The sequence below is a fragment of the Taeniopygia guttata genome, chromosome 37, assembly GCF_048771995.1.
Source record: "Taeniopygia guttata chromosome 37, bTaeGut7.mat, whole genome shotgun sequence".
NCBI classification, from domain to species: domain Eukaryota; kingdom Metazoa; phylum Chordata; class Aves; order Passeriformes; family Estrildidae; genus Taeniopygia; species Taeniopygia guttata.
Genome location: NC_133062.1, coordinates 1,582,796 through 1,605,938, shown reverse-complemented (window position 1 = coordinate 1,605,938; position 23,143 = coordinate 1,582,796). Strand labels below are relative to the sequence as shown.

The 23,143-nt window shown below is 54.0% G+C and overlaps 1 protein-coding gene across 1 annotated transcript; it reads right to left on the bottom strand.

The window, feature by feature from the left end:
* Positions 1–1,075: 1,075 nt before the first annotated feature.
* SYT3 (synaptotagmin 3) lies at positions 1,076–22,007 on the bottom strand. Its single transcript, XM_072921453.1, has 9 exons — positions 21,854–22,007; positions 16,954–17,246; positions 16,827–16,912; positions 13,005–13,530; positions 11,124–11,244; positions 8,881–9,052; positions 4,592–4,721; positions 2,469–2,540; positions 1,076–1,185 (listed from the first exon to the last, which is right to left on the bottom strand). Exons 1-8 carry the CDS (start codon positions 22,005–22,007, stop codon positions 2,472–2,474), a joined length of 1,551 nt encoding a protein of 516 aa, XP_072777554.1. The 3' UTR covers positions 1,076–1,185; positions 2,469–2,471.
* Positions 22,008–23,143: the final 1,136 nt, after the last annotated feature.

Here is a 23,143-nt window from a genome sequence, read left to right as displayed (position 1 = left end):
TGGGGTCCCTTTTTTTGGGGTCCCTTTTTTTTTGGGTCCCTCCTCCCCAATTTTGGAATCCCTTTTTGGGGTCCCCCCTCCCCATATTTGGGGTCCTCCCTCCCAAGTTTTGGGGTCCCCCTTCCCCAATTTTGGGATCCCTTTTTGGGGTCCCTCCTCCCGATATTTGGGGTCCCCCCTCCCCAATTTTGAGATCCATTTTTGGGGTCCCCCCTCCCTAATTTTGGGGTCCCCCCTCCCCAATTTTGAGGTCCCCCTCCCCAAATTTGGGGTCCCCCTCCCCAGTTTTGGGATCCCTTTTTGGGGTCCCCCCTCTCCTATTATGGGATCCCTTTTTTTGGGGTCTATTTTGGGGTCTCTTTTTGGGGTGCCCCCTCCCCAAATTTAGGGTCCCCCTCCCCAATTTTGGGGTCCCTTTTTGGGGTCCCCCCTCCCCAATTTTGGGGTCCCTTTTTGGGGTCCCCCCTCCCCAATTTTTGGGTCCCTTTTTAGGGTCCCCCCTCCCCAATTTTGGGGTCTCCCCTCCCCAATTTTGGGATCCCTTTTTGGGGTCCCTCCTCCCGATATTTGGAGTCCCCCCTCCCCAGTTTTGGGGTCCCCCCTCCCCAAATTTGGGGTCCCCCTTCTCCAATTGTGGGATTCCCTTTTTGGGGTCCCCCCTCCCCAATTTTGGGATCCCTTTTTTTGGGGTCCCTTTTTGGGGTCCCCCCTCCCTAATTTTGGGGTCCCCCCTCCCCAATTTTGGGGTCCTCCCTCCCAAGTTTTGGGGTCCCCCTTCCCCAGTTGTGGGATCCCTTTTTGGGGCCCCCCCTCCCCAATTTTGGGGTCCCCCCTCCCCAAATTTGGGGCCCAATCCCCAATTTTGGGGTCCCCCTTCTCCAATTGTGGGATTCCGTTTTTGGGGTCCCCCCTCCCCAATTTTGGGGTCCCTTTTTGGGGTCCCATTTTGGGGGGGTCCCCCCAACCCCCCCAGGACTGGACGCAGGGGTGGGGGAGGGGTGGGGGAGGGGTGGGGGGGGAGCCCCATTTTTGGGGGGGTTCCCCTCCCCCCCCACCCCCCCCCGGTTTTGGGGTTCACAGTGGGGGGGGGCGGGGCCCCCCCGTGTCTTGGGGGGCCCGGGGGGGGCCCGGGGGGGCCGGGGGGGCCCCTATGGCTTCGGGCCCCATTGGCCCCACGGCGCCGACCTGCGGGGAGACCAGTATGGACCAGTATAAACCAGTATGGACCGGTATGGACCGGTACGGACCAGTACGGACCAGTATGGAACAGTACGGACCAGTATGGACCAGTATGGACTGGTATGGACCAGTATAAACCAGTATGGACCAGTATGGACCAGTATGGACCAGTATGGACCAGTATAAACCAGTACGGACCAGTACAAACCAGTATGGACCAGTATAAACCAGTATAAACCAGTATGGACCGGTATGGACCAGTATGGACCAGTATAAACCAGTACGGACCAGTATAAACCGGTATAAACCGGTATAAACCAGTATAAATCAGTATGGACCGGTATGGACCAGCACGGACCAGTAGGGACCAGTATGGACCGGTATAAACCAGTATAAACCAGTATGGACCAGTATGGACCGGTATGGGCCAGTACGGACCAGTATGGACCAGTATGGACCAGTATAAACCAGTATAAACCAGTATAAACCAGTATGGACCGGTACGGACCAGTGAATTCCCAGTATGGACCAGTACGGACCAGTATGGATCAGTATGGACCAGTATAAACCAGTATGGACCAGTATGGACCAGTATGGACCGGTATGGACCGGTATAAACCAGTATGGACCAGTATGGACCAGTATAAACCAGTATAAACCAGTATAAACCAGTATAAACCAGTATAAACCAGTATAAACCAGTATGGACCAGTGAATTCCCAGTATGGAGCGGTATGGACCAGTATGGACCAGTATAAACCAGTACGGATCAATATAAACCCGTATGGACCAGTATAAACCAGTATGGACCAGTATGGACCAGTGAATTCCCAGTATGGACCAGTACGGGACAGGATGGACCAGTATGGAAATGGGAATTCCCAGCACAAACCAGTATGAACCAGTATGGACCAGTGTGGACCAGTGAACTCCCAGTATGAAAAAGGAATTCCCAGTTCCCCCCAGTCCCTCCCAGTGCTCCCAGTTTGGCTCCCAGTTCCCTCCCAGCCCCTCCCAGTGCTCCCAGTTCCCTCCCAGTGTTCCCAGTTTGGCTCCCAGTCCCTCCCAGTCCCTCCCAGTCCCTCCCAGTCCCTCCCAGTTTGGCTCCCAGTCCCTCCCAGTCCCTCCCAGTCCCTCCCAGTCCCTCCCAGTTTGGCTCCCAGTCCCTCCCAGTCCCTCCCAGTTCCCTCCCAGTTTGGCTCCCAGTGCTCCCAGTGCTCCCAGTTTGGCTCCCAGTTCCCTCCCAGTGCTCCCAGTTTGGCTCCCAGTGCTCCCAGTTTGTTTCTCACCGCTCAGGCCGGGCCCAGGGGCTCCCCCAGGGCCGCTTTGTCCCGCGGGGCCGCCTTGGGCAGAGCCTTCTCCTGGGACGGACACACGGACACGGGACACACGGACACGGGATGGACACACGGACACGGGACACACGGACACACGGACACGGGACGGACACACGGACACACGGACACACGGACACGGGACAGACACACGGACAGATGGACAGGGACGGGCACAAGGACAGGGACGGACACACAGACACGGGACACACGGACAGACAGACGGACATGGGACAGATGGACAGGGATGGACACATGGACACGGGGACGGACACACAGACACGGGACAGACAGACAAGGGACGGACACACGGACACACGGACGGACAGACGGACAAGGGACAGACGGACAAGGGACAGACGGACAAGGGACAGATGGACAGGGACGGACACGGGACGGACACGGGACAGGGATGGACACAGGACAGAGGGACAGACGGACACACAGACAGGGATGGACATGGGACAGAGGGACACAGGGACAGGGACGGACACACGGACACATGGACAGGGACGGACACGGGGACAGATGGACACAGGGACAGGGACGGACACACGGACACATGGACAGGGATGGACATGGGACAGACGGACACAGGGACGGACATATGGACATGGGACAGGGACAGACACGGGACACACGGACACGGGACAGACACACGGACGGACAGATGAACACGGGACAGACACACAGACACACGGACGGACACACGGACACAGGACGGACACAGGGACAGACACGGGACACACGGACGGACACACGGAAACGGGACAGACGGACACGGGGACAAGGACAGACACACGGACAGACGGACAGAGACGGACACAGGGACAGGGATTGGACATGGGACAGACGGACACGGGGACAGGGACAGACACATGGACAGGGACGGACAGACGGACACGGGACAGACACATGGACAGAGATTGGACACGGGACAGACGGACACGGGGACAGGGACAGACACACAGACAGATGGACAGAGGGACAGACGGACGGACACGGGGAAAGGACAGGACAGGCGGACACGGGGATGGACCCGGGACATGGGGATGGACAGACAGACGGACAGACAGACGGACACGGGACACGGGGACGGAGACGGGGACAGGACAGACGGACAGACAGAGGGACACAGGGACGGACAGACAGACACAAGGACAGGACAGACGGACAGACGCGGGGACAGGACAGGACAGACAGACAGACGCTGTCAGGGATCCCCAGGTCCCCTTTGGATTCTGGGGGGTCCCTATGGGATTGGGAGGTCCTTATGGGATTGGGGGGTCTCAATGGGATCTGGGGGGGTCCTTATGGGATCTGGGGGTCCCCTATGGGGCCAGAGGGTCCCTATGGGGTCACGGGGTCCCCCATGGGCCCCTATGGGATCTGGGGGTCTCAATGGGATCTGGGGGTCCCTATGGGGTCAGAGGGGTCCCCTATGGGATTGGGGCTCTCTATGGGGTCATGGGGTCCCCTATGGGGTCAGGGGGTCCCTATGGGGTCATGGGGTCCCCTATGGGGTCAGGGGGGTCCATGTGAGGCCAAGGGGGTCCCTATGGGGTCATGGGGTCCCCCATGGGTCCCTATGGGATCTGGGGGTCCTTATGGGATCTGGGGGGTCCCTTATGGGATCTGGGGGGTCCCTTATGGGATCTGGGGGTCCCCTATGGGGCCAGAGGGTCCCTATGGGGTCATGGGGTCCCCCATGGGCCCCTATGGGATCTGGGGGTCCCAATGGGATCTGGGGGTCCCCTATGGGGTCAGGAGGTCCCCCATGGGTCCCTATGGGATCTGGGGGTCCAATAGGATCTGGGGGGCTTTTGGGGGGTCCCCGGAGGGTTTTGGGGGATTTTGGGGGGTCCCGGGTGAGTTTTGGGGGTCCCAGGGGGGTCAGACCTCCACCAGGGTGTGCCAGTGCTCGATGGGTTTGGGGGCTCCTATGGGGTCATTATGGGGTCCTTATGGGATTTTGGGGTCCCTATGGGGTTTTGGGGTTCCCTATGGGATCTGGGGGGTTTTGGGGGATTTTTGGGGGGTCCCCGGAGGTTTTTGGGGGTCCGGGGGGGGGGTCAGACCTCCACCAGGGTGTGCCAGTGCTCGATGGGCTTGCGGGGGTTGGCCAACATCTGCGCCCAGTGCTCGCGGCCGGGGCCGTCGGCGTCGCTGCCCACGCGGCACAGCCCGATCACCTCGTTGTGCCCGATGCTGTCGGGGGGTCACGGGGGTCAGGGGGACCCCAAAAAACCCCAAAAATCACCCCAAAAATCCCCCAAAAATCCCCGACTCTGCAGGACCCCAAAATTCCCCAAAACGACACCAAAAATCCCACAAAACGACCCCAAAATTCCACAAATTGACCCCAAATCCGGCCCACGCAAAACAGTTCCATCATCTTCCCATGACCAAATTTGGAGGGGTCAGGGGGACCCCAAAAACCCCCAAAAATTCACCCCAAAAATACCCCAAAAATCCCCAACCCTGCAGGACCCCAAAATTCCCCAAAACGACCCAAAATTCCCCAAAACGACCCCAAATCCGCCCCATGCAGAACAGCACCATCACCTCCTCATGACCAAATTTGGAGGAGTCAGGGGGACCCCAAAACCACGAGAGGGACCCCAAAAAACCCCAAAATCCACCCCAAAAATACCCCAAAAATCCCCAACCCTGCAGGACCCCAAAATTCCCCAAAATGACCCCAAAATTCCCCAAAACGACCCCAAATCCGGCCCACACAGAACAGTTCCATCTTCCCGTGACCAAGTTTGGAGGGGTCAGGGGGACCCCAAAACCGCGAGAGGGACCCCAAAAAACCCAGGGAAACCCCAAAATCCCCCCAAAAATCCCCTCAAAAAAACCCCATTTTGTAGGACCCCAAAATTCCCCAAAACGACCCCAAAAATTCCCCAAAACGACCCCAAATCCGGCCCACGCAGAACAGCCCCATCACCTTCACGTGACCAAATTTGGAGGGGTCAGGGGGACCCCAAAACCGCGAGAGGGACCCCAAAAAACCCCAAAATCCACCCCAAAAATATCCCAAAAATCCCCGACTCTGCAGGACCCCAAAATTCCCCAAAACGACCCAAAATTCCCCAAAACGACCCCAAATCTGGCCCACACAAAACAGTTCCATCACCTTCACGTGACCAAATTTGGAGGGGTCAGGGGGACCCCAAAACCGTGAGAGGGACCCCAAAAAACCCCAAAATCCACCCCAAAAATACCCCCAAAATCCCCGACTCTGCAGGACCCCAAAATTCCCCAAAACGACCCCAAAAATCCCCCAAAACGACCCCAAATCCGGCCCACACAGAACAGCACCATCACCTCCTCATGACCAAATTTGGAGGGGTCAGGGGGACCCCAAAAACCCCCAAAAAACACCCCAAAAATACCCCAAAAATCCCCGACTCTGCAGGACCCCAAAATTCCCCAAAACGACCCCAAAATTCCCCAAAACAACCCCAAAATTCCACAAATCGACCCCAAATCTGGCCCACGCAAAACAGTTCCATCATCTTCCCGTGACCAATTTTGGAGGGGTCAGGGGGACCCCAAAACCGCGAGAGGGACCCCAAAAAACCCCAAAATCCACCCCAAAAATACCCCAAAAATCCCCGACTCTGCAGGACCCCAAAATTCCCCGAAACGACCCCAAAATTCCCCAAAACGACCCCAAAATTCCCCAAAACGACCCCAAAAATCCCCCAAAATGACCCCAAATCCGGCCCACACAAAACAGTTCCATCACCTTCCCGTGACCAAATTTGGAGGGGTCAGGGGGACCCCAAAAACCCCCAAAAATTCACCCCAAAAATACCCCAAAAATCCCCGACTCTGCAGGAACCCAAAAATCCCCAAAACGACCCCAAAATCCTCCAAAACGACCCCAAATCCGGCCCACACAAAACAGTTCCATCATCTTCCCGTGATCGATTTTGGAGGGGTCAGGGGGACCCCAAAACCGCGAGAGGGACCCCAAAAAACCCCAAAATCCACCCCAAAAATACCCCAAAAATCCCCAACTCTGCAGGACTCCAAAATCCCCCAAAACGACCCAAAAATCCCCCAAAACGACCCCAAATCCGCCCCACGCAGAACGGCCCCATCACCTTCCCGTGACCAAATTTGGAGGGGTCAGGGGGACCCCAAAACCGCGAGAGGGACCCCAAAAAACCCCAAAATCCACCCCAAAAATACCCCAAAAATCCCCGACTCTGCAGGACCCCAAAATTCCCCAAAACGACCCCAAAATCCCCCAAAATGACCCCAAAAATCCCCCAAAACGACCCCAAATCCGGCCCACACAAAACAGTTCCATCACCTTCCCATGATGGATTTTGGAGGGGTCAGGGGGACCCCAAAACCATGAGAGGGACCCCAAAAAACCCGGGGAAAGCCCAAAATCCCCCCAAAAAACCTCAGTTTGGAGGGACCCTAAAAAAACCCAAAATGAGCCAAAAACTCCCAAAATCCCCTCAAGAGCCCTCAGAGACCCCAAAATTCCCACCAAAGACCCCCCCAGAACCTCCCAGTACGAACCAGTTGAACCCAACCATGGAGAGGAACTTGATGCTCTCATGGAGAACATCAACCAAGGAACGTCCCATTGCTCCGAGATGTCCCAAAACTCCCCAAAACCGCCCCAAACTCCCCCAAATCACCCCAAAATCCCTTCAAGACCCTTCAAAGACCCCAAAATTCTCTCCAAAGACCCCCCAAGAACCTCCCAGTTGAAGCCAACGATGGAGACAAAATTGACGTTCTCATGGAGAACATCAACCAAGGAACGTCCCATTGCTGGGGGATGACCCCAAACACCCCAAAATCCCTCAAAACACCCCAAAACACCCCAAAATCCCCTCTAGAACCCCTCAAAGACCCCAAAATTCTCTCCAAAGACCCCCCCAGAACCTCCCAGTATGAACCAGTTGAACCCAACCGTGGAGATGAAGTTGACGTTCTCGTGGAGAACATCAACCAAGGAGTGTCCCATTGCTCCAGAACACCCCAAACACCCCCCAAATCACCCCAAAATCCTTTCCAGAACTCCTCAAAGATCCCAAAATTCTCTCCAAAGACCCCCCAGAACGTCCCTGTATAAACCAGTAAGACCCAACAATGATGACAAAATGGACATTCTCATGGAGAACATCAACCAAGGAGCGTCCCATTGCTGCGGGATGACCCCAAACACCCCAAAACCCCCAAAACCCCCCAAAAATTCTCAAAATCCCCTCAAGACACTTCAAAGACCCCAAAATTCTTTCCAAAGACCCCCGAAGAACCTCCCAGTTGAAGCCAACGATGGAGACAAAATTGACGTTCTCATGGAGAACATCAACCAAGGAACCTCCCATTGCCCTGAGATGACCCCAAACACCCCAAAATGGCCCAACCCCCCCCAAAATTTCCCCAAACACCCCCAAAATCCCCTCAAGGAGCCTCCAAAGGTCCCCAAGAACCTCCCAGTGCAAACCAGTTGGACCCAACAATGGAGACGAAGTTGACGCTCTCATGGAGAACATCAACCAAGGAACGTCCCATTGCTGCGGGATGACCCCAAACCCCCCAAAACACCCCAAAACACCCCAAAACCGCCCAAAGCGCCCCAAAATCCCCTCCAAGAGCCCCCAAAGGTCCTCAAGAACCTCCCAGTGCAAACCAGTTGAACCCAACGATGGAGACGAAGTTGACGCTCTCATGGAGAACATCAACCAAGGAACGTCCCATTGCTTCGAGATGACCCAAAACACCCCAAAACTGCCCAAAACCCCCCAAAAATTCTCCAAATCCCCTCAAGACACTTCAAGGACCCCAAAATTCTCTCCAAAGACCCCCCAAGAACCTCCCAGTACGAACCAGTTGAACCCAACAATGGAGACGAAGTTGACGTTTTCATGGAGAACATCAACCAAGGAACGTCCCATTGCTTCGAGATGACCCCAAACCCCCCAAAACCCCCCAAAATCCCTTCAAGACCCCTCAAAGACCCCAAAATTCTCTCCAAAGACCCCCCAAGAACCTCCCAGTATGAACCAGTTGAATCCAACAATGGAGACGAAGTTGATGCTCTCATGGAGAACATCAACCAAGGAGTGTCCCATTGATCCAGAACATCCCAAAACCCCCCAAATCACCCCAAAATCACCGCCAGAACCTCTCAAAGACCCCAAAATTCCCTCCAAAGACCCCCCAAGAACCTCCCAGTTGAAGCCAACGATGGAGACAAAATTGACGTTCTCATGGAGAACATCAACCAAGGAACGTCCCATTGCCCTGAGATGACCCCAAACACCCCAAAACCCCCCAAAACCCCCCAAAACCCCCCAAATGACCCCAAACCGCGCCCGTCACGCACCAGTCGTAGTCGACGACGGCGATGGTGAGGCTGACGTGGTGGACGCTCTCGTGGGGCACGTCGAACACCAGCGCCTCGTTGTAGCTGGGGTTCAGCGTGTTCTTCTTGATGGACGTCTTGCGCTTCTTCAGCCGCCGGCCCTCGGCCATCAGCGACGCCTTCACGTAGGGGTCTGCGGGCCCCATAGACCATGGAGCCCCATAGATCCCATAGTGCCCCATAGATCCCAGAGTGCCCCATAGATCCCATAGTGCCCCATAGACCCCATGGAGCCCCATAGATCATGGAGACCCATAGATCCCATAGTGCCCCATAGATCCCATGGAGCCCCATAGACCCCATAGCACCCCACAAGTGTCCATGGGAACCCGTGGAGCTCCATAGATCCCATAGTGCCCCATAGACCCCATGGAGCCCCACGGCGACCCACAAGTGTCCATAGGGCCTCATGGAGCCCCATAGACTCCATGGAGCCCATAGACCCCATGGACCCCTATAGACCCCATGGACCCCTATAGACCCATGGAGCTCCACACGCCCCATGGAGGCCCATAGACCCCATGGAGCCCCATAGACCCCATGGAGCCCCATAGACCCCATAGCACCCCATAGACCCCATAGAGCCCCATAGACCCCATAGTGCCCCATAGACCCCATGGAGCCCCACGGCGACCCACAAGTGTCCATAGGGCCTCGTGGAGCCCCATAGACCCCATGGAGCCCCACAGTGACCCATGGAGCCCCATAGACCCCATGGAGCCCCATAGACCCCATGGAGCCCCATAGACCCCGTGGAGCCCCACAGAGACCCACAAGTGTCCATAGGGCCCCATGGAGCCCCATAGACCCATGGAGCTCCATAGACCCGTGGAGCCCCACGGTGACCCACAAGTGTCCATAGGGCCCCATGGAGTCCCATAGACCCATGGAGACCCACAGAGACCCATGGAGCCCCATGGTGACCCACAAGTGTCCATGGGAACCCCATGGAGCCCCATTGACCCCATGGAGCCCCATAGATCCCATGGGGCCTCATAGACCCCATGGAGCCCCACGGCGACCCATGGATCCCCATAGATCCCATAGAACCCATGGGCCCCACACACCCCACAGACCCCACACACCCCACAGAACTTGTAACACAGAACCTGTAACACACCTGTGACACACCTGTAACACACCTGTAACACACCTGTAACACACCTGTAACACACCTGTAACACACCTGTAACACACCTGTAACACACCTGTGCCACACCTGTGACACACCTGTAACACACCTGTAACACACCTGTGCCACACCTGTGACACACCTGTAACACACCTGTAACACACCTGTGCCACACCTGTGACACACCTGTAACACACCTGTGCCACACCTGCACACATCTGTAACACACCTGTGACACACCTGTAACACACCTGTGCCACACCTGCACACACCTGTAACACACCTGTGACACACCTGCACACATCTGTAACACACCTGTGACACACCTGTGCCACACCTGTAACACACCTGTAACACACCTGTGACACACCTGTGCCACACCTGTAACACACCTGTAACACACCTGTGACACACCTGTGCCACACCTGTAACACACCTGTAACACACCTGTAACACACCTGCACACACCTGCACACATCTGTAACACACCTGTAACACACCTGTGCCACACCTGCACACATCTGTAACACACCTGTGACACACCTGTAACACACCTGTGCCACACCTGTAACACACCTGTAACACACCCGTAACACACCTGCACACACCTGTGACACACCTGTCCCCCCCCATGACACACCTGTGACACACCTGCACACACCCATGACACACCTGTCCCCCGTGACACACCTGAGTAGCCGGTGAGGTCCATGGCCCCATATCCCCCCTGTTGCACACCTGTGACACACCTGTGACACACCTGAGCACACCTGTGACACACCTGAGCACACCTGTGACACACCTGTGACACACCTGAGCACACCTGTGACACACCTGCACACACCTGTGACGCACCTGTGACACACCTGTCCCCCCATGACACACCTGTGACACACCTGTACACATCTGAGCACACCTGTGCACACCTGTGACATCCCTGTGACACACCTGTGACACACCTGTCCCCCCATGACACACCTGCACACACCTGAGCACACCTGTGCCACACCTGTGACACACCTGTGACACACCTGTTCCCCCATGACACACCTGTGACACCCCCGTGACACACCTGAGTAGCCGGTGAGGTCCATGGCGCGCAGGTTGGAGGCGCGGATGACGGTGACCGTGAGGCGCCCGGCCGTGGGCAGGTAACAGAGGGAGAAGTTCACCTCACCCAGGTCAGCCTTCTCCTGCAGGTGGGACATGGACAGGTGAGACAGGTGGGACAGGTGAGACAGATGGGACAGGTGGGACAGGTGTGACATGGACAGGTGGGACAGGTGAGGGACAGGTGATGGGGACAGGGACAGGTTCCACAGGCACCTCCTGGATGTCACTTCAGGTGGGCACATTGGATCACCACCTCCAGAAGGTTCTCCAGGATTCCCTGCTCCCCTCGCCTACCCCATGACCCTTTTTTGAGGTGTTTTGGGATCTTTTTGGGGCCCCCCACCAACCCCACCCCCACTCAGCCCTGTGCCGTCCTGGATGTCCCTCTGGTGACCATCTCCAGAAGGTTCTCCAGGATTCCCCGCTCACTTTGCCCACCCCATGACCCTTTTTTGAGGAGTTTTGGGGTCTCTGTGGGGCTCCCCACGATCCCCACCCCCACTCACCCCTGTGCCCTCCTGGATGTCCCTCTGGTGACCATCTCCAGAAGGTTCTCCACCACCATTTCCCAAGATATTTTGGGTTTTTTTCTGGGATCTTTTAAGAGTTTTGGGGTCTCTGTGGGGTTCCTCATGGGTTCCCCAAGATTTCAGTGTCCATCCCCCTCATCGCCTCCTGGACGTCCCTCTGGTGACCATCTCCAGAAGGTTCTCCAGGATTCCCTGCTCACTTCGCCTACCCCATGACCCTTTTTTGAGGAGTTTTGGGGTCTCTGTGGGTCTCCCCACCATCCCCACCCCCACTCACCCCCGTGCCCTCCTGGATGTCCCTCTGGTGACCATCTCCAGAAGGTTCTCCAGGATTCCCTGCCCACCTCACCTGCCCCATGACCCTTTTTTGAGGAGTTTTGGAGTCTCTGTGGGGCCCCCCACCATCCCCACCCCCACTCACCCCGGTGCCCTCCTGGATGTCCCTCTGGTGACCATCTCCAGAAGGTTCTCCAGGATTCCCTGCTCCCCTCACCTGCCCCATGACCCTTTTTTGAGGAGTTTTGGGGTCTCTGTGGGGCCCCCCACCATCCCCACCCCAACTCACCCCTGTCACCTCCTGGACGTCCCTCTGGTGACCATCTCCAGAAGGTTCTCCAGGATTCCCTGCTCCCCTCACCTGCCCCATGACCCTTTTTTGAGGAGTTTTGGGGTCTCTGTGGGGTCCCCCACCATCCCCACCCCAACTCACCCCTGTCACCTCCTGGATGTCCCTCTGGTGACCACCTCCAGAAGGTTCTCCAGGATTCCCTGCCCACCTCACCTGTCCCATGACCCTTTTTTGAGGAGTTTTGGGGTCTCTGTGGGGCTCCCCACCATCCCCACCCCAACTCACCCCCATGCCCTCCTGGACGTCCCTCTGGTGACCACCTCCAGAAGGTTCTCCAGGATTCCCTGCCCACCTCACCTGCCCCATGACCCTTTTTTGAGGAGTTTTGGGGTCTCTGTGGGGTTCCTCATGGGTTCCCCAAGATTTCAGTGTCCATCCCCCCCGTGCCCTCCTGGATGTCCCTCTGGTGACCATCTCCAGAAGGTTCTCCACCACCATTTCCCAAGACCTTGTGGGGGTTTTTTCTGGGATCTTTTAGGAGTTTTGGGGTCTCTGTGAGGTTCTTCATGGGTTCCCCACCATCCCCGCCCCCACTCACCCCTGTGCCCTCCTGGATGTCCTTCTGGTGACCACCTCCAGAAGGTTCTCCAGGATTCCCTGCCAACCTCACCTGCCCCATGACCCTTTTTTGAGGTGTTTTGGGATCTTTTTGGGGTTCCCCACCATCCCCACCCCCACTCACCCCGGTGCCCTCCTGGATGTCCCTCCAGATGACCATCTCCGGCCGCGCCTCGGCCGCCTCCAGCAGGTTGTCCAGCACCACCTGCCCGATGAGGTCGTGCCGCGAGAAGCGGTCGAAGTCGTAGACGCTGAAGTGCAGCCGCCGCGCCGGCAGCTCAGCGAAGGGCACCCCGAAGCTGAAGGTCTCGTCCCACTCGGGGTTCAGCGTCCGCCGCAGCACTTTGGTCTGGAACTTCTTCTTGCGGTCGGGCAGCAGGTAGATCTTCACGTAGGGGTCGGAGAAGCCGTTGGAGTCCTTGGCCGGCAGGTCCCGGGCGCGCAGGACGCGCACCAGGAGCTGCTGGGAGCCGTAGGAGTAGCGCAGGGACACGTTCAGGCGGCCGCAGGACGGCGTCGGGCCACCGGGGCCACCACCGGGGCCACCGCGGGCGCCGAAGGGCTCGGGGTCACCGGCGGGGCCGTAGAGCTCCGGCTGGATCTGCCCCAGGTGCGCCGGCGGCTCCTCGGGGACCGGCGGCAGCGAGGAGCTGGGGGGACATGGTGGTCACAGGGTGGGGTGAAGGATTTGGGGGATTTGGGGGATTTGGGGGATTTGGGGTTCAGGATTTGGAGATGTAGATGGTTTTGGGGTTGGGGGATTTGGGGGATTTGTGGTTGGAGATGGTTTTGGGGTGAAGGATTTGGGGGATTTGGGGTGTTTGGGGGATTTGGGGTTGGAGATTCAGGGTTGGAGATGGATTTGGGGTGAAGGATTTGGGGGATTTGGGGGATTTGGGGCTCAGGATTTGGGGCTCAGGATTTGGGGGATTTGGGGCTCAGGATTTGGGGTTGCAGATGGTTTTGGAGTGAAGGATTTGGGGATTTGGGGGATTTAGGGTGAGGATTTGAGGGATTTGGGGTTAGAGATGGTTTTGGGTGGAGGATTTGGGGTTGGAGACGGATTTGGGATTCAGGATTTGGGATTCAGGATTTGGGGTTGGAGATGGTTTTGGGGTTCAGGATTTGGGGTTGGAGATGGATTTGGGGTAAAGGATTTGGGGAGGATTTGGGGGATTTGGGGTTGGAGATGGTTTTGGGATGGGGGATTTGGGGGATTTGGGGTTCAGGATTTGGGGTTGGAGATGGATTTGGGGTGGGGGATTTGGAGGATTTGGGGTTGGAGATGGATTTGGGGTTCAGGATTTGGGGGATTTGGGGTGAAGGATTTGGGGTTGGAGATGGTTTTGGGTGGAGGATTTGGGGTTGGAGATGGTTTTGGGGTGAAGGATTTGGGGATTTGGGGGATTTGGGATTCAGGATTTGGGGTTGGAGATGGATTCGGGGTGAAGGATTTGGGGTTGGAGAAGGTTTTGGGGTGGGAGATTTGGGAGATTTGGGGTGAAGGATTTGGGGTTGGAGAAGGTTTGGGGTGGGGGATTTGGGGGATTTGGGGTGAAGGATTTGGGGTTGGAGAAGGTTTTGGGGTGGGGGATTTGAGATTTGAGATGGATTTGGGGTGAAGGATTTGGGGGATTTGGGGGATTTGGGGTTGGAGATGGTTTTGGGGTGATGGATTTGGGGGATTTGGGGTTCAGGATTTGGGGTTGGAGATGGGTTTGGGATTGGGGATTTGGGGTATTTGGGGTTCAGGATGTGGGGTTGGAGATGGATTTGGGGGATTTGGGGGATTTGGGGGATTTGGGGGATTTGGGGGATTTGGGGTTCAGGATTTGGGGTTGGAGATGGTTTTGGGGTGAAGGATTTGGGGGATTTGGGGGATTTGGGGTTCAGGATTTGGGGTTGGAGATGGTTTTGGGGTGAAGGATTTGGGGAGGATTTGGGGGATTTGGGGTTCAGGATTTGGGGTTGGAGATGGTTTTGGGGTGAAGGATTTGGGGGATTTGGGGGATTTGGGGTGAAGGATTTGGGGTTGGAGATGGTTTTGGGGTGAAGGATATGGGGTTGGAGAAGGTTTTGGGGTTGAGGATTTGGGGAGGATTTGGGGTCAGTGTTGGTTTTGAGATTGGGGATTTGGGGTCAAAGATGGTTTTGGGGTCGGAGATTTGGGGTCAGTGTTGGTTTTGGGGTGGGGAATTTGGGGTTAGGGACCCTTTTGGGGTCGGGGGTTTGGGGATTTGGAGGTGTTGGGACGGAGGATTTGGGGTTCGGGATGGTTTTGGGATGGGGGATTTGGGGGATTTGGGGATGAGGATTTGGGGTCAGAGACCCTTTTGGGATGGGCCATTTGGGGGATTTTTGGGGTTCAGGATTTGGGGATTGAGATGGATTTGGGGCTCAGGATTTGGGGAGGATTTGGGGAATTTGGGGTTGGAGATGGTTTTGGGGTTCAGGATTTGGGGCATTTGGGGGATTTGGGGGATTTGGGGTTCAGGATTTGGGGTTGGAGATGGATTTGGGGTGAAGGATTTGGGGTTGAAGATGGTTTTACGGTGGAGGATTTAGGGTTGGAGAAGGTTCTGGGGGTGGGGATTTGGAGGATTTGGGGGATTTGGGGTTGGAGATTCAGGGTTGGAGAAGGTTTTGGGGTGGAGGATTTGGGGTTGGAGATGGTTTTGAGGTTCAGGATTTGGGGGATTTGGGGGATTTGGGGTTGGAGATGGGTTTGGGTGGAGGATTTGGGGTTGGAGATGGTTTTGGGGTGGAGGATTTGGGGTTGGAGATGGTTTTGAGGTTCAGGATTTGGGGTTGGAGATGGTTTTGGGGTTCAGGATTTGGGGGATTTGGGGGATTTGGGGTTGGAGATGGGTTTGGGGTGAAGGATTTGGGGCATTTGGGGGATTTGGGGGATTTGAGGTTCAGGATTTGGGGTTGGAGATGGGTTTGGGGTGAAGGATTTGGGGAGGATTTGAGGGATTTGGGGTTGGAGATGGGTTTGGGGTTGGGGATATGGGGTTGGAGATGGATTTGGGGTGGGGGATTTGGGGTTGGAGATGGTTCTGGGTGGTGGATTTGGGGGATTTGGAGGATTTAGGGATGGAGATTTGGGGTTGGGGATGGTTTTGGGCTCGGGGATTTGGGGTTGGAGATGGTTTTGGGGTTCAGGATTTGGGGAGGATTTGGGGTCAGTGTTGGTTTTGGGGTTCAGGATTTGGGGTTGGAGATGGTTTTGGGGTGGGGGATTTGGGGGATTTGGAGATGGAAATGGTTTTGGGGTTGGGGATTTTGGGGATTTGGGGTTCAGGATTTGGGGTTGGAGAAGGTTTTGGGGTGGGGGATTTGGGGTTGGGGATTTGGGGTCAGAGTTAATTTTGGGATTGGGGATTTGGGGCTGGAGACCCTTTTAGGGTCGGGTATTTGGGGAGGATTTGGGGTTTGGGATGGATTTGGGGTCGGAATTTGCGGTTAGTGACCCTTTTGGGGTCGGGGATTTGGGGGATTTGGAGGATTTGGGGTTGGAGATGGTTTTTGAATGGGGGATTTGGGGGATTTCGAGAGGATTTGGGGGGATTTGGGGTTGGATACCCCCCCTTTCCCACCCCCCCCTCCCTGTACCCCCAAATGTCCCCCTGTCCCCCATCCTCAATGTCCCCGAATGTCCCCAAATGTCCCCAAATGTCCCCAAAATCCCCCAAATGTCCCCAAATCCCCCAAATGTCCACAAATCCCTGAAATGTCCCCAAATCCCCCAAATCCCCCAAATGTCCAAAATCCCCCAAATGTCCCCAAATCCCCAAAATCCCCCAAATCCCCCAAATGTCCAAAATCCCCCAAATGTCCCCAAATCCCCCAAATCCCCCAAAATCCCCCAAAATCCCCCAAACCCCCAAATGTCCCCAAATCCCCCAAATCCCCCAAATCCCCCAAACCCCCCAATCCCCCTTACCTGCCCCCCACCAGCTGCTGGGAGGGGGCGCTGGGCAGGGTCCCCGCCCCTCCCCCCCCCCCGTCCCCCCCAAACTCGGGGGGTCCCTGGGGGGGTCCCCCGGGGGGGAGGGGGGGAGGGGCGGGGGGGGCGGGCCCAGGGCTCGGGACCCCCCCCCGATTTCGGGGCAGGGCCCCATGTCCAGGTAGCAGCGCTCGGGGGGGGGCTCGGGGGGGTCCCCCCGCTCGGGCAGGGGGTCCCCGAAAGGCGCCGCCCCTCCCCCACCGCCCTGGGGGGGGTCTTTCCTCGGGGGGACCCCCCCGGGACCCCCTTTGTGGCGCCAGGGCAGCCAGCAGAGCTTCCAGGAGACGAAGAGAGAGACCCCCAGCAGGACCAGCCCGCAGAAGGTGACGATGACCGACAGCAGCGACACCGACACCTCTGTGGGGAAGAGATCCAAAATTTACCAAAATTTACAGAAATCCACCCAAAATCAGCCAAAAAACCCGACCAAAATTCATCAAAATACGCCAAAATTCATCCAAATCCACCCAGAGACCCCCAGCAGGACCAGCCCGCAGAAGGTGACGATGACCGACAGCAGCGACACCGACACCTCTGTGGGGAAATGAACCAAAATTTACCAAAATTTACAGAAATCCACCCAAAATACACCCAAAATCTATAAAATTTTACAGAAATCCACTAAAAATTCACCAAAATTCATCAAAATTCACCAAAAAACCCAACCAAAATCCACCCAGAGACCCCCAGCAGGACCAGCCCGCAGAAGGTGACGATGACCGACAGCAGCGACACCGACACCTCTGCAGGGAAAAATTAACCAAAATTATCCAAAAGTTACAAAATTCCACCCAAAAATTGTCAAAATCAGCCAAAAAATCCCAAAAAAATTCATCAAAATTCACTGAAATCCACCCAAAATCCACCCAGAGACCCCCAGCAGGACCAGCCCGCAGAAGGTGACAATGACCGACCACAGCGACACCGACACCTCTGCAGGGAAATTAACCAAAATTCACTGAATTTCACCCAAAAATCGTCAAAATCAGCCAGAAAAATCTCAAAAAAAATCATCCAAATTCATCCAAATCCACCCAAAATCCACCCAGAGACCCCCAGCAGGACCCGCCCGCAGAAGGTGACGATGACCGACAGCAGCGACACCGACACCTCTGCAGGAAGAGATCCAAAATTTAGCAAAAGTTACAAAATTCCACCCAAAAATCACCAAAATCAGCCAAAAAACCCGACCAAAATTCATTCAAATTCACCCAAAAAACCCGACCAAAATTCATCCAAATTCACTGAAATCCACCCAAAATCCACCCCGAGACCCCCAGCAGGACCAGCCCGCAGAAGGTGACGATGACCGACAGCAGCGACACCGACACCTCTGCGGGAAGAGATCCAAAATTATCCAAAAGTTACAAAATTCCACCCAAAAATTATCAAAATCAGCCAAAAAAACCCAAAAAAAATCATCAAAATTCATCAGAATTCACTGAAATCCAACCAAAATTCATCCAAATCCACCCAAAATCCACCCAGAGACCCCCAGCAGGACCAGCCCGCAGAAGGTGACGATGACCGAGAGCAGCGACACCGACACCTCTGCGGGGAAATGAACCAAAATTCACCGAATTTCACCCAAAAAATCATCAAAATCAGCCAAAAAATCCAAAAAAATCCACCCAAAATTCATCAAAATCCACCCAAAATCCACCCAGAGACCCCCAGCAGGACCAGCCCACAGAAGGTGACGATGACCGACAGCAGCAACACCGACACCTCTGCGGGGAAATTAACCGAAATTTACCAAAATTGACAGAAATTCACCCAAAATACACCCAAAATTTATCAAAATTTACAGAAATCCACTCAAAATTCGCCAAAATTCATCAAAATTCACCAAAAAACCCAACCAAAATCCACCCAGAGACCCCCAGCAGGACCAGCCCACAGAAGGTGACGATGACCGACAGCAGCGACACCGACACCTCTGTGGGGAAATGAACCAAAATTCACTGAATTTCACCCAAAAATCGTCAAAATCAGCCAGAAAATCTCAAAAAAAATCATCCAAATTCATCCAAATCCACCCAAAATCCACCCAGAGACCCCCAGCAGGACCAGCCCGCAGAAGGTGACGATGACCAACAGCAGCGACACCGACACCTCTGCGGGGAGAGATCCAAAATTTACCAAAATTTACAGAATTCCACCCAAAATCAGCCAAAAAACCCCACCAAAATTCATCAAAATTCATCCAAATCCACCCAGAGACCCCCAGCAGGACCCGCCCGCAGAAGGTGACGATGACCGACAGCAGCGACACCGACACCTCTGCGGGAAATGAACCAAAATTCACTGAATTTCACCCAAAATCTGCCAAAAAACCCCCAAAAAATCATCAAAATTCACTGAAATCCACCCAAAATTCATCAAAATCCACCCAGAGACCCCCAGCAGGACCAGCCCGCAGAAGGTGACGATGACCGACAGCAGCGACACCGACACCTCTGCGGGAAGAGATCCAAAATTTACCAAAATTTACAGAAATTCACCCAAAAATCGTCAAAATCAGCCAAAAAACCCGACCAAAATTCATCAAAATTCACCCAAAAAACCTGACCAAAATTCATCCAAATCCACCTAAAATTCACCAAAAAATCCACCCAAAGTACATCAGAATTTACAAAATCCACCCAAAATTCACAAAATTTGCCCACAAAATTCATCAAAATTTACAAAAATCCACCCGAAATTCAGCAAAAATCCAACCGAAATGCAGCAAAAAATTCGAGAAAAATCCACCCAAAATCCGGGAAAAAACGACCAAAAACTGCCCAGAAAAATTCACAAGACTCCACTAAAAATGTATAAAAATCCAGCAAAATTCACTCAAAATTGCCCAAAATCTGCAAAAATCCACCCAAAATCATCCCAATTCACTTAAAATCCACAAAAACTCACCCAAAATCCACCAAAATTCACCGAAATCCACCCCAAAATCATCAAAATTCTCACAAAACAACCCAAAATCTGTCCCAAATTCACAAAAATGTGCCCTAAATCCAGAAAAATCCACCCAAAATTTACCAAAACCCACCCAAATATGTGATAATCCACCCAAAATTCACAAAAATTCAGAAAAATCCACCCAGAATTCCCTGAAATCCACCCCAAACTCATCAAAATCCACAAAAATTCACACAAATTCAAAATCCACCCAAAGTGACTCAAATTCTCCCCAAACCACCCCAAATCCACACAAATCCACTCAAAATTCACCAAAATTCAGCAAAATCCACTCAAAATTGCCCAAAATCCACCTAAATTCACCCCAAATCCATAAAAATCACCCCAAAATTCACTAAAGTTCACCCAAAATGCACCAAAATCCAACCAAATTTCACCCAAATTCACCCAAAATTTGCAAAAAGCCATAAAAAATTAACCAAATTTCACCCAAATTCACCCAAAATTTACAAAAAGCCATAAAAATTCAGCCAAATTTCACCCAAATTCACCCAAAATCCACAAAAATTCACCCAAATTCAGACAAATTCACATAAAATTGTCACAAATTCACCCGAACTTCCCCAAATTCACCAAAATTCACCCAAATCCTTAAAAATTTGCAGAAAATTCACGAAATTCACCCAAATTTTACCAAAATTTCGCAAAAATCCAGAAAAATTCACACAAAAGTTACCAAAATCCATAAAAATTCACAAAAGTTCACCCCAAATCTGTCCAAATTCATCCAATTTACCAAAATCCACCCCAAATTCCCAAAAATTCCCTCAAATTCACCCAAAACCATCCAAAATTGTCACAAATTCACCCAAATTCTACCAAGTTCAATCAAATTGATCAAAATCCACCCAAAATTCGCAAAAATCCATAAAAATAACAAAAATCTCCCAAATTCACCCAAAATTTACAAAAATCCATAAAAATTCAGCCAAATTTCACCCAAATTCACCCAAAATCCACAAAAATTCACCCAAATTCAGACAAATTCACATAAAATTGTCACAAATTCACCCAAATTTCCCCGAAATTTACCAAAATTCACCCAAATCCTTAAAATTTGCAGAAAATTCACGAAATTCACCCAAATTTTACCAGGTGTGCTGTACCTGTGCCAGGTGTACCCAGGTGTGCCGTACCTGTGCCCAGGTGTGCCCAGGTGTGCCCAGGTGTGCCATACCTGTACCCAGGTGTGCTGTACCTGTACCCAGGTGCCCCCAGGTGTACCCAGGTGTGCTGTACCTGTACCCAGGTGTGCCCAGGTGTGCCCAGGTGTGCTGTACCTGTACCCAGGTGTACCCAGGTGCCCCCAGGTGTGCCCAGGTGTGCCATACCTGTACCCAGGTGTACCCAGGTGTACCCAGGTGTGCTGTACCTGTGCCCAGGTGTGCCCAGGTGTACCATACCTGTGCCCAGGTGTGCCCAGGTGTGCCCAGGTGCCCCCAGGTTTGCCCATACCTGTGTCCGCAGGCCGCGGGTGGCCGCGGTGCCGCAGCAGGTGTGCTGTACCTGTACCCAGGTGTGCCCAGGTGTGCCCAGGTGCCCGTACCTGTACCCAGGTGTGCCATACCTGTGCCCAGGTGCCCGTACCTGTATCCGCCGGCCGCGGGTGGCCGCGGTGCCGCAGCAGGTGTGCCATACCTGTACCCAGGTGTGCCCAGGTGCCCATACCTGTACCCAGGTGTACCCAGGTGTACCCAGGTGTGCTGTACCTGTACCCAGGTGTGCCCAGGTGTGCCCAGGTGCCCGTACCTGTGTCCGCTGGCCGCGGGTGGCCGCGGTGCCGCAGCAGGTGTGCCATACCTGTACCCAGGTGTGCTGTACCTGTACCCAGGTGTGCCCAGGTGTGCCCAGGTGCCCATACCTGTACCCAGGTGTGCCCAGGTGTGCCATACCTGTACCCAGGTGTGCCATACCTGTACCCAGGTGTGCCCGTACCTGTGCCCAGGTGCCCCCAGGTGCCCATACCTGTACCCAGGTGCCCGTACCTGTGTCCGCCGGGCGCGGGTGGCCGCGGTGCCGCAGCAGGTCGGTGAACTCGAGGCAGCGCGCGTGGGGCGGGCGCGCGCGGGGGGCGAAGCAGAGCTCGTGCACCAGGCGCAGCGCGCTGCGGCAAACGTCCTCCTCGTAGTCCCCGGACATGGCCTGAAATGGGGGAAAAACACGGGAAATTGGGAAAAAATGGGGGGAAAGTGAGATTTTTGGGATTTCTGGGTGTGGGGGAAAAATGGGGAAATTTGGGGGAAATATGGGGGAAATATGAGGAAAATATGGGGAAAATATGGGGAAAATGTCCTGCTTGTAGTTATCAGATGTGGCCTAAAAATGGGGAAAAAATTAGGGAAGAAATGGGAAAATTTGGGAAAAAATGAGGAAAAATTGAGGTTTTTGGGATTTCTGGAAATCGAGAAAAAATGGGGGGAAAAAAGGCAAAATTTGGGGAAAATATGGATAAAATGTGGATAAATACACAGGGTGGAAACGTCCTCCTGGTAGTCCCCAGACATGGCCTGAAAATGGGGAAAAAACATGGGAAATTGGGAAAAAATAGGGGGGAAATGAGATTTTTGGGGTTTCTGGGTACGGGGAAAAAATGGGGAAATTTGGAGGAAATATGGATAAAATATGGGGAATATATGGGGGAAATAACGGGGAAAATATGGGGAAATGTCGTCCTCGTAGTCCCCAGACATGGCCTCAAAATGGGAATAAACCATGGGAAATTGGGAAAAAAATATGGGGAAAATGAGATTTTGGGGATTTCTGGGTACGGGGAAAAATGGGAGGAAAATGGGGAAATTTGGGGGAAATATGGGGAAAATATGGGGAAAATGCGGCGAAAATATGGGGAAAATGCCCTCCTCGTAGTCCCCAGACATGGCCTGAAAACGGGGAAAAAAGATGGGAAATTGGGAAAAAACGGGGGGAAAATGAGATTTTTGGGGTTTCTGGGTACAGGGAAAAAATGGGGAAATTTGGGGGAAATTTGGGGGAAATTTGGGGGAAATATAGGGAAAATATGGGGGAACGTCCTCCTTGTAGTCCCCGAACATGACCTAAAAATGGGGATAAAACACGAGAAATTGGGAAAAAATGGGGGAAAATGAGATTTTTGGGGGTTCTGGGTATGGGGAAAAAATGTGGAAATTTGGGGGAAATATGGAGGAAATATGGGGAAAATATGGGGAAATGTCCTCCTTGTAGTCCCCAGACATGGCCTGGAAATGGGGATAAAACACGGGAAATCGGGAAAAAACGGGGGGAAAATGAGATTTTTG